This window comes from Hippopotamus amphibius, chromosome X (assembly GCF_030028045.1).
Source record: "Hippopotamus amphibius kiboko isolate mHipAmp2 chromosome X, mHipAmp2.hap2, whole genome shotgun sequence".
Classification (NCBI taxonomy): Eukaryota; Metazoa; Chordata; class Mammalia; order Artiodactyla; family Hippopotamidae; genus Hippopotamus; species Hippopotamus amphibius.
Window position 1 is genome coordinate 2,053,766 of NC_080203.1, and position 16,167 is coordinate 2,069,932.

The 16,167-nt window shown below is 43.4% G+C and overlaps 1 protein-coding gene across 2 annotated transcripts in view; it reads left to right on the forward strand.

Moving 5' to 3' along the window:
• The window catches only part of GAB3 (GRB2 associated binding protein 3), an 80,692-nt gene that overhangs the window by 27,043 nt on the left and 37,482 nt on the right, over positions 1-16,167 (forward strand). For both annotated transcript variants that reach the window (XM_057718398.1, XM_057718399.1), the window contains exons 2-4: positions 3,440-3,743; positions 5,588-5,801; positions 6,362-6,834. In XM_057718398.1, the coding sequence (XP_057574381.1) occupies positions 3,440-3,743; positions 5,588-5,801; positions 6,362-6,834 (991 nt within the window). The remainder of the gene's footprint in view (positions 1-3,439; positions 3,744-5,587; positions 5,802-6,361; positions 6,835-16,167) is intronic.

Here is a 16,167-nt window from a genome sequence, read left to right on the forward strand (position 1 = left end):
AAAAAAGAGTGCAACAATGCCATTTGCTGCAACATGGGTGGACCTAGAGATGATCATACTAAGTGAAGTAAGTCAGAAAAAGAAACACAAATCTCATATGATATCACTTATATGTGGAATCTAAACAAATGATACAACAGGTTGTTAAACTCATTGTGGAATGGTGTCACTGTGAAGGGCTTCAGTTCAGTGCTGGATGATTGCTTTCAAGGGTCTTTGTCATGTTTCTCTCTTAGAGAAGCTCAGAAGCCTGGTTCCACCTACTGAGCAAAGAGCTCCAAGAACACATCATTTCTGCTTTTGTATAATCACAACTCTTAGGCAGAGATTTAAAAATCTGAGGGAGGGCATGCTGGTGAGTTTCGCATGCAGACTGTGCTAGATGCTGATGCTTCCTTGGCCCTTCTTCCGTCTCAGTTTGGCCACCACATCCTCCTGGAGGATGTCCTTGTTGCCCATAGCATTTTGGCTCTCCCTTATCCTAGCACTGATCTCGCTGACTGCAATTGTCTGTTTATCCACGTGCCCACTTCCCCCGCTGCCCACGAGACTGAGTGGCAGGGCCCATGGCTTGTTCACCTCCGTTTCGCCTGTGTCTGCCTGGTAGCCAGCATATTAGGATGTCAACAGATAATTGCTGAATGAATGTCTGTGTCATTCTCCTTCCACCAGAGCGCTTGTTACCCACGGTTGAAATCTACCCATTTCATATTTCCACCCCTGTTGGTATCCCAGCTACATGGTGAGCTCTTTCAGGGACCAACTCTAACCCCCTTCTCCATCTCCACCATCTGGCAGGATGCATGTGGTGGAACCCCCCCGCCCCCACCCACCAACACTGTTATTAAAGGATAAGAAATGTGTTTCTATAAAACTAAGAGCAGTTAACTTGAAACTTGTTTCAGCATCCAATTTGACTTCCTCTTTTAGAATCATTTTTGGGAAGTACAAAAAAGTTCCTCTTCACATTTCCCTACCACTGTGGCCTTTGGAAAGTTTGGGGTACCCCGGGCGCCCCAGGGCGTTCTCTCATCCTGACAGTGATGCTCGAGCTCCCTCTCATGTTCAGTGGCTCCACCCCATGTTCCTGTGACAGGAATTTATCAAATGATTAATGTTTCTCTCCCTCCTCGGTCACTCCCTGGAGCCTACAAACATGCTGTTATTTCTCTTGTCTTAAAAACAAGGACTTAATTACACTGCTTTGTCCTTCTTCCAAGTGGCCAGATCTCTCCTCAGAGCTTTACACCGTCACTGAAGGCACCGTTTCCTCCTCCCTCTCCCAACCCCACATGGGGCGACCACCCCCCTTCTGAGGCTGCCTCTTGCCCTGGCCTCAAAGTGTTACTGAGTCCAAGCTCACTCTGCTTGCCCCCACAACAGGCCAACATATCAGAGCTGAGGTGTTGAGACAAGGAATACAACTTTATTCAGAAAGCTGGCAGACCAAGAAGATGGCAGACTAGTGTCTCCGCAACACCATCTTATCGCCGTCTGGTGCCAGTTTCTTTTATAGCACAGAGAGGGCAAGGAGATGAGGAAGTAAAGTAAAAAGGCCATCAGTTTTGCAAATGTCCCCTGGGATAGGCAGCCTCGGGGAAGGGATGTGTTAATTTCTTCTTTCTTTTTTTTTTTTCTCCTTATCTGCAGCATCCACAGGTGCACAGGGTCAGGACGCTGCCCTGAACAAAGGCACTTTGGTTTCACATTCAAGCAGAGGGGCAGGGTTCTCCGAGGCAGCCATTATGTATAGACAGTATCCTTTTAGTGAACAAAAGCAAGAGGAAGCAAAGGTTAGAGTAAAAGAAACAGATCCAACATGGAGTCAGATCTGGCTCCTCCCTGTACAATAGCGGCTTTCAATTCTGAGCCATGCTTGCAGGTCCTGCGTGTGCGAGCGGCCTCCCCCTCTTCAGCGCCTCATCAGATTCTTTGCCGCCTCAGGTCTGCCAGTCCCTGGGCAGGGAGGGAGCTGAGAACACTCCACACGGTGCCCTCTCCCTTTTCCCCAGCCTCTGGGTCAGGCACACGGGGAGCTGCAGTGGTACACAGAGCAGCATTCTCTTTCCTTTTGTGAGCGGGGACTAAGCTTTGCCTGATCATCTGACCTCAAGGCTTGGCTCTTTCCCAGATTCATAGAGCACTAAAGGAAGTTCCTTTCCATTGTTCTGGCGTTTCTCAGCAGGGAATAGAGGATCGCCTTAGGGCAGACAATGCCCGCAGCCTTTGTGACTAGCAGCACACAGCTATCTTCGGATCAGTTCCTTGGCTGAGAAATGCTGACCTAGGGAGTGGATTTGGTCTTCCATCTTTAAAAAAAATCCCTGTGCCCCAGAGCTCTCCCAGTTTACAATCAGACATCATATTTAGTGATCCTTCCACCCTCAGTCAAGTTCAAATCTATTCGTACAGCTTCTTAGCTGTGTGATCTTGGGCTGATGAATTTCTCCAAGCCTCAATGTTTTCATGGATAAAATGGAGATCAAAATACTTACCTGTCCCATAGGATAGTTGTGGAGATGAAATAGGTTATGGTAAAGCACTTAGAAAGTGGTGTCTCACATAGGAAATAAAACCGGCATGTTACTTAATTCTCTGAGAATTGCACTTATATTTTAATCTTCATAGGGGATTTTATAGAAAGACAATCACATCAACTTCACATAATGATAATCCTCTTTCCTGTCCAATGTATATGATTTTTCTTTTCTTGTTTAGCAATTGTCTGCAAGTTAAGTGGCCATGTTAGATGGCACTGATTTGAGTGTATGATACTGGCTTTTGGATTGAGGGAGATAGTGGTAAGAAAGCTTCTTTCTTGTTCTTCATTATTAATTTTTAAAATAAATTTACTTATTTATTTATTGGCTGTGTGGGTCTTCGAGACTGCACAGGGCTTTCTGTAGTTGCGACGAGCGGGGGCTACTCTTTGTTGTGGTGTGTGGCCTTCTCATTGCCGCGGCTTCTCTTGCTGCGAGCTCGGGCTCTAGGCACGGGCTTCGGTAGTCGTGGCTCACGGGCTCTAGAGCGCAGGCTCCGTAGTTGTGGCGCACGGGCTTAGTTGTTCCGCGGCATGTGGGATCTTCCCGGCCCAGGGATCGAACCTGTGACCCCTGCATTGGCAGGCGGATTCTTAGCCACTGTGCAAGCTAGGAAGCCCCATCATTAATTATTTTTTAAAGCCTAGGCAGGCATCAATTTGTATTGCATGCCTTTGGTGCATTGCTTGCGATGACTGCACAGTTCTCACGGACTCGTAGTCTCACAACCACACTCCCGGCAATGCCGGATCGGTCCAATCACTGAAGAGGCTTCCCGGGGCCCTTCATCCAACGCCGGGTGGGCCTCGCGGCTGCCTGTTACGGTGGCCTACGTCCTCGCCTTCCGCTCTGCTGGTCCGGCCGAGTCTGAGAAGCCGTGTCCGCTTGCCTCTCCGCAGGCCTGGCGCCGGCGCTGGTTCGTGCTGCGGCGGGGCCGCCTGAGCGGCGACCGCGACGTCCTGGAGTATTACCGCAGCCAGCGCGCCCGCAAGCCCATCCGCGCCATCGACCTCAGCGAGTGCGCCGTGTGGAAGCACGCGGGCCCGGGCTTCGTTCGCAAGGAGTTCCAGAACCACTTCGTGTTCATTGTCAAGACGGCTTCTCGCACGTTCTATCTGGTGGCCAAGACCGAGGAAGAAATGCAGGTGTGGGTGCACAGCATCAGTCAGGTGTGCAACCTCGGCCGCCTGGACGACAGCGCGGGTGAGAGCCGCCTGCCCGGCCACTTCGGTGGCTTCACAGCTGCTGCGTGGCTTTGCTCTTCTCAGCCACAGGGAACGCATGCAGCGAAAGCGAAACGTGGGTGGGGACGTCCTGTACAGCTCTGACCTCCCGCGTGCTGCTGCTGAGGGTTTTTCTAGAAATATCAACTATTGCTGTCTTTAAAAAATTCTAGTACCTCCAGCTTTTCTGTTGCCTTTTGGTTTGTCCAGTACTAGGTGGTAGAAAGACAGAGCTAGGTACTTGTGATAGGCAGGTAAGGTTTCCTCTTATCTCCAAGTGGCTCAAGCTTTCTGCAGCAGAAATGAGCTCTAAGTTTGCTCTGAACCATTTGTGGGCAGTGGAAGCAAATAACCCATGAGGCTCTTTTTCTCGCATTCTTGCTCTGTCTCTTTTACACTCACAAGCGCGTGCACGCGCACACACACAGACACACACAGCAGGAGGATGTGGGTATTTCAGTGGATTTGGGGGTAAGGGGCTAGGTGGCGCCGAAGAGTCAGCGTTGCATCTCTCTCTAGACAGGGGTGCGTGTGTGTGCTTCCTGCCAACAAACTCCTTTTCTTTTCATGACCCAGGGAAGCCTAGTAAGTGAAGATACTACAGATATTTTCCTTGCAAAGTTGCAGTGAATTTGTCAGAGAGGGTGAAAGTGGGCGCAGCCTTGCTGCTCACTCTTCACCCCTGGTCCCTACCTTCAGCCCACACTAGATACATGTTTTTGTGTCATGTTATGTGTCTCTTCTGTTTCTTTCCTCATCTGGGAGTTATGCTAACATATAGATACATAACATGTTTCCCAATATCCTAAGGTTAACAGAAACGAGTAAGGCACCAGGCTTAAAACAGAAAGCTCTGGCCTGAAGCTGGAGGAAACCAGAACTCCCCATGATCTCTTTTGTTCCCTGCAGCCCCCTCTTCATCTGAGAACCAAGCCTGCAGTGCTTTTCTGTGGCTTCTCACATAGAGTATTTGGTTCTGTCTCCAGCAACCATAGACAGACAACAGATCGTGCGCATCACAGCCAGACCAGTGCGGTGCGGGCATAGCCGCTTTACAGATAAGGAAGCTTGAAGCAAGCCAGTAACTTGCCCAAGGTCATGAAAGCTAGATACTAGACTCTGGACTTGAACCCAGGCAGTTCTGGGCCACTCTGACTCAGGCATCCTGAATTCCTGCCAACTGGGTTCAAAAGGGAAATAAAAGCAGACTTTTCGTGGGTAGTTTCTGAATGTGTGCTTTACCAGCCATCACAACACTTTATTTCTTTCATTCCTTTCCCTTAGACATCACCAACAGTCAGTCATTAACACTGCTCTTTCTGTGTTGCTTGTCTGTCTCCTCCAGTGGGCTGTAAACGCCAGTGAGGGCAGAGTTAGGACAGTTTTGGGTACAAACTAGGTACAAGAGTAGGCATCTATATAGACATAAATACACATATATATCTACACATGCATGCCTGCCCGTGCACAGATGCATAAACGTGTGTGTATATATATATAAAATGCATGTGTCTTTGTTGAGTGAATAAACAGTGATGCAGAGCTGCAGCTGAGGGCCATGAAGAACCGGTATGGAGACTATTTAACTGCAGACTTTTAGGCCGAGAATGCTTGGTTTTTTTGCTCTTAATTGATTCAACACTTCAGTCTTGGAACATTGGCTGTCTTCCCCAGACATTGTTTATAGCTTGGGGAAACGGTCTCCTCCATCAGTATAAACACCAGCTGTGATTTGCATCTTCTCTTTGGCCTCTTAGATGCCATTTGAGAAACTGTGTTCTAGCCATTCTTAAACGTTCAGCTGGGAAATGATTTGTTCCGCAGATTACGTGGAGAGCAGCTCTCACGCCCCCTCCTCCGTGCAGCCCTCCTCCGCCAGCTCCCTTCACATAGTCCCTGCTGTCAGCTCCCTGCCAAGAGATGACCCGAGCTCTAGTACTGTAGCCACTGAGGAAACCGGAAGTGAGTCAGAGTTTCTCTTCCTTCCTGATTATCTGATTCTATCCAACTGCGAGACGGGAAGACTGCACCATGCCAGGTATGCCTCTGCACCCAGCCTCCCCTTGCGCGCACTCCTGTGTTGGCAGAACCCACACTGCTTCCTCCTGCAGCCTCTGTGGCTGACATGCTGTCGCTGTGAATCAGGCCATTTAGCTGTAGCATCTTCTAGTGGGTGTATCTGCACCTCCCTCTCTTCCTGCTGCCACCAGGGCAGGGACAGATCCCTATCAATCACTATCAAGGCCAAAGCGTGTGGTACACCAAGCCGAATGACTCATGCATTTCAGCGTTGTGGCTTTCATTTCTAACCTTGCATTTTCATATGTATCTTACACTTAGAGGTTGAAAAAAAATCAACAAACCATTTTTTCCCCTGCATCAAGGGCTTCGTGTCACCTAGGGTTGTAGAGGGAATGTCACTATACAAGTTAAAAAAAAAAGGGCGACATTAGAGGAAGGGGCGTGATGACAGCATGGGCTTTGCAGTGGGTGGATGGCTTTCTCCTTCAGACTTCTGTCAAGGGTGGAGCAGTACCAACTACCACAGCTGGGGACTTGCTACCTTTCAGTCAAATGTATGTGCTTTTCTTCCTTCAGTCTCCCCACCAGATGTGATAGCTGGTCAAACTCAGAGCGCTCATTGGAACAGGCTTCCTTCGATGACGTTTTTCTGGACTGCCCGCAGCCACCGCCCTCTGGGAACCTGGCCTGTGCCTCACGCCCTGGGAACGGTCCTCAAGAGGCCCCTTCCGTGAGGCCCCAGGCTGCCGTGATCTGGACCAGAGATGTCAATGGCCCGTCCAGGGACCACTTTTCTTTGCTGGAAACTTCCTTAAATTCCACCATCCAAGTAGATCAAAATCAAGCTTCCTTGCCCTATGGAGTAAAAGAACTAGACATTATGTCCAGCATACCACCTCCCCGCCCCCCTAAGCCGAGCCATCTCTCTGAACGGCGCCTCGACGAGCAGCTCCTGTGTGGTGGGTCCAGCAGCATCAAGAAGCCAGAAGGCACTGTGGTACCAAGAAGAATCTCTCTCTCTGGTTTAGATAACATGAGAACCTGGAAAGGTAAGTGTTGGATGTTAAACTTCAGGTACCGAGAGAAGCCTGGCTTCTCTTTCCTCCTTATGTCCATGTGACGACATTGTCCAGTGTCCTTTGCTCAGGCCAGTCCAGTGTCCTGGTGGGCCAGGCTCTGGGTGGAAGGGCACACCCCGAACGCCACCCCCCACCCCCCGCTCTGAGTCTGGCCACCAGGAGAGATACACTTGGGTCCCTGTAGATGGTAAAAGAAGTCAGATCCCTTGTCCCCTAGTCATGTCTTTGCCCACATGATGGACTCCCCAGATGAGACCAGGCTCTTAGAGCCACTCAGGGACCCACTTGGTACAGAAGGCGATGTCTTTTGCCTCAGCTGGGCCCAGTTCCATCCTTTCCCTCTCACATGCAGACTGAGTGCTGAGATGGGAGACTGTAGCTGGTCTCTTATTTTTCAACAATCCCATCGGCCTCATCCATCATCCCACCTGACATGTTCTTTCCAAATTCTACGTGGCTTCACTGAGGTGGCTTTTTGCCGAGCTGTTGCCATCAAGGTGATGCTAACCCATCAGCTTGGTCCATTGGCGTGCCCCCTGAAGCCCTTTTTGGCTTTTTTCTGGAAATCTGTGGATTCTCACAGGGTTGCCTTGCATGCACTCTGTCCCCGCCCCCTCTCCTCTACAGCCATCCAAATGTTGTATTCATTTTCATGAAGGTAAACAAGGGCTAAAACTCATTGAAAGAGAGGTTTTGACCATGAAACAAAGACCAAAACGCCAGTGCTGGATAGAAGCCAAGTGGCTCTGTTAAGGCAGTGGGCACGTGGCCCGGGGATTGTCCCGCTTCCCCGTGGAGCTCCCCCAGGAGCTGACGCCTGTGCGCAGCGGCGGAGTGGGGTCCGGTTCATTAGCATCCTTGTGGAGCTGCAGGGACCCGGCAGCCTTGATCGGAAAGGCTGTCCTACCCCCGAGGCCCTCCAATGCCACTCTCTTTTTTGGTGGGGAGGGGCTACCAGATTATTTTATTGGAAGGAATAGTAGAAATGAAAGAACTTAAGTGGATGTTCTCATACAGTTTATAGAAAACATTAAGGTAACTACGATATCCATGCCCCACCTTGGTAACCAGGGAAGTCACCCCGGAGGCTGGCTCTCATTGTCTCGGTGTTGCAAGGTGTGCTTGTCAGAGACACAGATTGGTGGGTCTCGCCTCTTATTCACGTGATGAGTCTCAGTGAAATGACACCAGCGGGAGTCGTGTTGTCGGTGGTCAGTTGGCGCAGTTCCAGTAGGGACTGACACACCCTTTTGTCCAAGTGCAACACACGTTCTGTTCCATTCAGCTACTTGCTCTCTGAGTCATCATGGTTTAATTTCTTGATTTCATGAGGATTTAGGGATTCAGCCACCTTGTTGGCTCTGCCCAAACAGTGTCGAACAGGAAGCCGCCACAGCTCTCGGTGAAGAGCGTCTGGCCCAGCTGTGAAGTTTGTTCAGAAAATCAGTTGAAATAAATATCCAGCATATAGTTGGTTCCGGCATGGAGTAGGTTCTTAATATCCTTCTGTGTTGCATCTTTCCTGTTAGATATTTTCATGACTAGATAAGGAAAGCATGATGACTGATGGTTTATCTCAACCCAAATTTCTTCCTCGAGTAGCGTGGAACCCGGTATTCAGTACGTTGATCTGATCTCTCCTTTGAGAAAGTGTGGTTTTGAAGACTACTCCCCTACCCTGTAATAGGCTGGCGCACTCCCATAGCCTGCACACAGCACTTTATCACCTTGCTGATTCCATCCCTTGTTCATTCTCTAGTATTCTACCATAGTTTTTGTATGCATTTCTCTCTACTCGAGTGATGCACTATCTTTTACATTTTCCACTAGGAACAGCAAATGTTTATAGCTGTAGAGTTTATGTTAGAAATTATCTTTAAGAAATCGAAATGAACTATCTTTAAGTGTTTTAATTTCCCCAGCCCTAGTCCCTTAAAGAGATTTAAAGTATAACTTTATTATAGGAAATTTCACACGTTACGGAAGTGGGGGATGGTGTGATGAACTGCCATGTACCCATCTCCCAGGCTTAACAATGACTAACTTTTCTTTCCTGACAATTGGCTGCTTAATTATAAAATATGACATGTCTATAGTGTCTCTATTCCTTAAGGTTTTCAATTGCAAGTGATTAATCAGCAACATTTTTAACAAAACACACTCCTCAGTTTACTGTGTTAAATTTTTGTTGTATAAGGAGTGCACGAATACATTCTTACTGGAAACAAACAGTACAGAAATACATACTACATCTTCTTTTTATTTTTTATTTTTTTTATTTTTATTTTTTAATTTATTTATTATTTTTTGGGGGGTACACCAAGTTCAGTCATCTGTTTTTATACACATATCCCCATATTCCCTCCCTCAACTCCCCCCCCACCCTCCCTCGAGTCCCCGCCACCCTCCCTGTCCCAGTCCTCTAAGGCATCTTCCATCCTCGAGTTGGACTCCCTTTGTTATACAACAACTTACATCTTCTTTTTAAAGCATAAATGAAATCTGAATGTATTTACTGTAATGCAACTCGCTATCCTGAGATCACACCACCACCATTCTTGCCTGCCTCTAATCTGTCTTCCACACCACAGTCAAGTGATCTCTTAAAAAATGTAAATCAGATAGTCAGTTCCTTGCTAAAAACCAATCTAACAACTTCTCTTTGCACTTGGAATAAAATCTAAATTTCTTAGGATAGTGTGCAAAGCCCACTGGGCTCTACCTTGCCTACATCCTTTATCCTTCTTTTATTTTTCTTCTGGTTTTATTGAAAAGTAATTGACATACAGCACTGTATAAGTTTAAGGAATACAGCATGATTTGACTTACATACATTAAGAAATAATGACCATAGTAATTTTTGTGAGCATCTATCACCTCATACAGACACAACATGAAGCAAATAGAAAACATTTTCCTTCTGATGATAACTCTTAGGATTTACTCTCGTGACAACTTTCATATATAATACGCACACTGTTATTTATATTTATCTTGTACATTACATCCCTAGCACTCATTTATCTTAGAACCGGAAGTTTGTACTTTTTGACCACCTTCATGCCTTCATCCAATTCCCTCTCCCCCAGTGCCACACTGTCAACTACCCTTTTGTTTTTTTGTTTTTTTTGGCTGCACCTTGCAGGCTTGCGGGATCTTAGTTCCCCGACCAGGGACTGAAACCCACCCCCCTTCCTCAGCAATGAAAGCGTGGAGTCCTAACCACTGAACCACCAGGGAATTCCCTTTACTTTATTTCTGTCTATAATTTTTATGTTTTTTTAGTGAAGTCTTTCATGTCTCATTAATGTATTCCCATGTATTTTTTATTTTTTTATGTTATTGTCAGTGGTATTTTACTTAAATTTCTTTGGTTTTGCATAAAAGTAGATTAGCTTTCTATTTTGATTTTGTATATACCTTTTCTAAACTATACATTTATTTGCATTTTCTTTGTATACAATCATATTACATGGAAATACTAATAACTGTGGGTTTTTTTTAATAACACTTACATCTCTCATTTTCTTTTTCTTATGTCACTGCTTGGGCTAGGAAAGCCATGGTATCTTTGAATAATAGTATTAATAACAGGAATCCTTGTCTTATTCCTGATCTCACATGGAAAGCTTCCAGGGTTTCACCATTGTAATGTGATTTGCAGCAGACTAGTTTTTAAAAAAAATATTTATTTTTTAATTTTATTTTTGGCTGTGTTGGGTCTTCGTTGCTGCTCGTGGCTTTCTCTGGTTGTGGAAAGTGGGGGTTACTCTTTGTTGTGATGTGTGGGCTTCTCATTGCGGTGGCTTCTCTTGTTGCAAAGCATGGGCTCTAGGTGCTTGGGCTTCAGTAGTTGCAGCACGTGGGCTCAGTAGTTGTGGCTCACGGGCTCTAGAGCGCAGGCTCAGTAGTCGTGGTGCACAGGCTTAGTTGCTCTGTGGCATGTGGGATCTTCCCGGATAGAACCCGTGTCCCCTGCATTGGCAGGCGGATTCTGAACCACTGCACCACCAGGGAAGTCCTGCAGCAGACTTTTGTAGACACCATTCATTAGATTAAGGACATTCTCTGATATTCCTACTTTGCTAAGGGTTATTTTTTAAAATCATAAAGGGGTATTGAATTTATTGAAGCATTTTATCCTTCACATGTATCCTGCTATTGTGAAGAACTTCACTGGCTGACCTTTTTTGAAGTTTAGTTGATTTACAATATTATACTAGTTTCAGGTGTATGGCATAGTGATTCAGTATTTTTACAGATTATACTCTGTTAAAAGTTATTACAGGGAATTCCCTGGCAGTCCAGTGGTTAGGACTCAGCACTGTCACTGCTGGGGCCCACGTTCAATCCGTGGTAGGGGAACTGAGATCCTGCAAGCTGTGCAGCTCGGCCAAAAACAAAAGTTATTACAAAGTAATGGCTATAATTCCCTGTGCTATACAATATATCCTTGTTGCGTATCTATTTAATACACAGTAGTTTGTACCTCTTAATCCCCTACCTTATCTTACCCCTCCTCCTTTCCCTCCCCCGACTGGTAAACACTAGTTTGTTCTCTATATCTGTGAGTCTGCTTCTGTTTTGCTATAATACATTCATTTTGTTTTATGTTTTAGATTCCACGTACAAATGGTATCATATAGTATTTGTTTTTCTCTGTCTGACGTATTTCACTAAGCATAAGGTCCATCCACATTGCTGCAAATGATAGAATTTCATTCATTGTTATGGCTGAGTAGTATTCCATTGTGTGTATGTATGACATCCTCTTTATCCATTCCTGTGTTGATGGACAGTTAGGTTGCTTCCATGTCTTGGCTATTTTAAATACTGCTACTATGAACATTGGGGTGCATGTGGCTTTTCGAATTAGAGTTTTCATTTTTTCCTGATATATGCCCAGGAATGGGATTGCTAGATCATATGGTAGCTCTATTTTTGGTTTTTGAGGAACCTTCGTACTATTTTCCATAGTGACTACACCAACTTACGTTCCCACCAACAGTGTACAAGGGTTCCCTTTTATCCACATCCTCACCAACCTTTGTTATTTGTTGTCTATTTTTTTAAGATTTATTTATTATTTATTCATTTATTTCTGGCTGTGTTGGGTCTTCATTGCTGCACATGGGCTTTCTCTAGTTATGAAGAGTGGGGGCTACTCTTGATTGCATTGTGAGGGCTTCTCATTGCGGTGGCTTCTCTTGTTGGGGAGCATGGGCTCTAGGCATGTGGCCTTCAGCAGTTGTGGCATGTGGGCTCAGTAGTTGTGGCTTGCAGGCTCTAGAGGGCAGGCTCAGTAGTTGTGATGCATGGGCTTAGTTGCTCCACAGCATGTGGGATCTTCCCAGCCCAGGGCCTGTTATTTGTTGTCTTTTTGATGACAGCCATTCTGACAGGTATGAGGTGATAGCTCATTGTGGTTTTGATTTACATTTCTCTAATAATTAGAAATGTGGAGCATCTTTTCATGTGCCTGTTGGCTATCTATCTTTTCTTTGGAAAAATGTCTATTCAATTCTTCTGCCCATTTTAAAATCAGGTTGTTTGTTTTTTTGATATTGAGTTATGTGAGCTGTTTATATATTTTGACTGTTAAACCCTTGTTGGTCATATCATTTTCTCTCATTCCGTAGGTTGTTTTTTTGTTTCGTTGGTGGTTTCTTTTGCTGTACAAAAGCTTTTAAGTTTAATTAGGTCCCATTTGTTTATTTTGCTTTTATTTCTTTTCCTTAGGAGATAGATCCAAAAAAATATTTCTATGATTTGTGTCAAAGAGTGTTATGCCTACGTTTTCTTCTAGGAGTTTTATGGTTTCATGTCTCGCAGTTAGATCTTTAATCCATTTTGAGTTTATTTTTGTATATGGTGTGAGGAAATATTCTAATCTAATTGTTTTACATGTAGCTATCCAGCTTTCCCAGCACCACTTACTGAAGAGACTGTCTTTTCTCCATTGTATATTCTTGACTCCTTTGTCATAGATTAATCGACCATAGGTGTGTGGGTTTATTTCTGGGCTCCCTATTCTGTTCCATTGATCTATGTGTCTGTTTTAGTGCCAGTACATGATGTTTTGATTACTGTAGCTTTGTAGCATAGCCTGAAGTCTGGGAGGGTTTTACCTCCAGCTTTGCTCTTTTTTCTCAAGATTGCTTTGGCAATTCAGGGTCTTTCATATTTTCATTCAGCATCAAAATCCAAATGAATTTTAGGATTATTTGTTCTAGTTCTGTGAAAAGTATCATGGGTATTTTGATAGGGATTGTGTTAAATCTGTAGACTGCTTTGGGTCGTATGGACACTTTAACAATATTAATTTTTCCAATCTAAGAGCACAAGATATATTTTCATTAGTTTGTATAATCTTCAGTTTCCCTCTTCACTCTTGTATAATTTTCAGAGTATAGGTCTTTCACCTCCTTGATTAATTTTATTCTTGGGTATTTTTTTTGATGCAATGTTAAATGGGATCATTTTCTTGCTTTCTCTTTCTGATAGTTCATTATTAGTGTATAGAAATATGACAGACTTCTGTATATTACTCTTGTATCCTGCAACTTTGTTGAATTGATTTGTTAGTTGTAATAGTTTTTTGTGGAGACTTTAGAGTTTTCTATATCAAGTATCATGTCATCAGCAAATACTGACAATTTTACTCCTTCCTTTCCAATTTGGTTGCTTTTTATTTCTTTTTCTTGTCTGATTGCTATGGCTAGGAATTCCAAAACTACGTTAAATAGAAGTGGTGAGAGTGGGCATCCCTGTCTTGTTCCTGAATTTAGAGGAAAGGTTTTCAGCTTTTCACTGTTGAGTATAATGTTAGCTGTGGGTTTGTCATAAATTCCCTTTATTGTGTTGAGATATGTTCCCTCTATACCCACCTTGAAGAGAGTTTTTTTTTTTTTATCATGAATGGATGTTGAATTTTGTCAAATGATTTTTCTGTGTCTATTGAGATGATCATGTGATTTTTATCCTTCCTTTTGTTCAGGTAGTGTATCACACTGATTGATTTGTGAATGTTGAACCATCCTTGTGTTTCTGGAATAAATGCAACTTGATCATAGTATATGATCCTTTTTATATATTGTTGGATTTGGTTTGCTAATATTTTATTAAGGATTTTTGCATCTGTATTCATCAAAGATATTGGCCTGTAATATTCTTTTTTTTGTAGTATCTTTGTCTGGTTTTGGTATCAAGGTAATAGTAGCCTCATAGAATGAATTGGGGAGTATTCTATCCTCTTCAATTATTTGGAATAGTTTGAGAAGGATAGGTATTAGTTCTTCTTTATATGTTTGTTAGAATTCCCCTGTGAAGCCATTTGGTCCTGGAGTTTTATTTTCTGGGAGTTTTTTTTTTTTAAATACAAATTCAATTTCACTACTAGTGATGGGTCTGTTCAAATTGTATGTTTCTTCTTGTTTCAGCCTTGGCAGGTTAAATATATCTAGAAATTTGGCCATTTCTTCCAGGTTTTCCAATTTGTTGGCATGTAACTATTTGTACTATTCTTTTATGATTTTTTTAATCTCTGTGGTATCAGTTGTTATTTGTCTTGTTTCATTTATTTTGTTAATTTGGGTCCTCTCTCTTTACCTCTTGGTGAGCCTGGCTAAAGGTTTGTGAATTTTATTTATCTTTTCAAAAGAGTAGCTCTTGGTTTCATTGATCTTTTCTATTGTTTTTTAATCTCTATTTTATTTATTTCCCCTCTGATCTTTATTATTTCCTTCCTTCTGCTGACTTTGGTCTTTGTTCTTTTTCTCATTCTTTTAGGCAGTAGGTTAGGTTGTTTATTTGAAGTTTTTCTTGTTTCTTGAGGAAGGCCTGCATCACTGTAAACTTCCCTCTTAGAACTGCTTTTGCTGCATTACATAGATTTGGAATGTAGTGTTTCCATTTTAACTTGTCTCAAGTTATTTTCCGATTTCCTCTTTGACTTCTTCATTGACCCATTGCTTTTAATTAGCATATTGGTTAGTCTCCACACATTTGTGCTTTTCCTATTTTTCTTTCTATAATTGATATCTAGTTTCATACTCTTGTGGTTGAAAAAAATACTCAGTATGATTTCTATCCTCTTAAATTTGTTGAGACTTGTTCTGTGGCTCAGCATGTGATTTATCCTGGAGAATGTTCCATGTGCACTTGAAAAGAATGTGTATTCTGCTGTTTTGGGATTGAAGGTCCTGTAAATATCTATTAAGTCCAACCAGTCCATTGTGTCATTTAATACCACTGTTGCCTTATTGATTTTCTTTCTGGATGATCTGTCCTTTGATGTCAGCAGAGTGTAAAAGTCCCCTGCTATAATTGTGTTATTGTCAATTTCTTCCTTTGTGTCTGTTAGTATTTGCTTTATATATTTAGGTGCTCCTGTATTGGGTGCATATTTGCTAATGAGTGTAATGGCCTCTTCTTGTATTGATCCCTTTATCATTGTATAGTTTCCTTGTCTTTTGTTATAGCTTTTGTTTTAAAGTCGTTTTGTCTCATATAAGTATTGCTACTCCCACTTTTTTGTCATTTCTGTTTTGCATGAAATATTTTTTTCATCCCTTCACATTCAGTCTCTGTGTCTTTAACCCTGAAGTGAGACCCTTGTAGGCAGCATATTAAATAATCTTGTTTTTAATCTGATCAGCCAGCTTATGTCTTATTTATTTATTTATTTATTGGCTGTGTTGGGTCTTCATTGCTGCACATGGGCTTTCTCTCATTCCGGCGAGTGGGGGCTACTCTTCATTGTGGTGTGCAGGCTCCTCATTGCTGTGGCTTCTCTTGTTTGCAGAGCACAGGCTCTGGGTGCACGGGCTTCAGTAGTTGTGGCAAACAGGCTCAACAGTTGTGGCACACGGGCTTTGTTGCTCCACGGCATGTGGGATCTTCCTGGAGCAGGGATTGAACCCATGTCCCCTGCATTGGCAGGTGGATTCTTAACTGCTGTGCCACCTAGGAAGTCCCAAGCCTATGTCTTTTGATTGGAGCATTTAACCCAGTGACATTTAAAGTAATTATTGATAGATATGTATTTATTTCCATTTTATTGTTTTCTGGTTGTTTTTGTAGTTCTTCTCTGTTCATTTCTTCTTCTTGTTGTGTCTTCCCTTGTGGTTTGATGATTTTCTTTAGTGTTATGTTTGTGTTCCTTTCTGTTTAGCCTTTGTGTATCTTTTGTAGGTTTTTGGTTTGTGGTTACCGTTGGGTTCATATATGTTGACCTATAACTATATCTACTTGTTTTAAACTGATAGTCATTTAAGTTCACACACATTCTAAAAGATCTACATT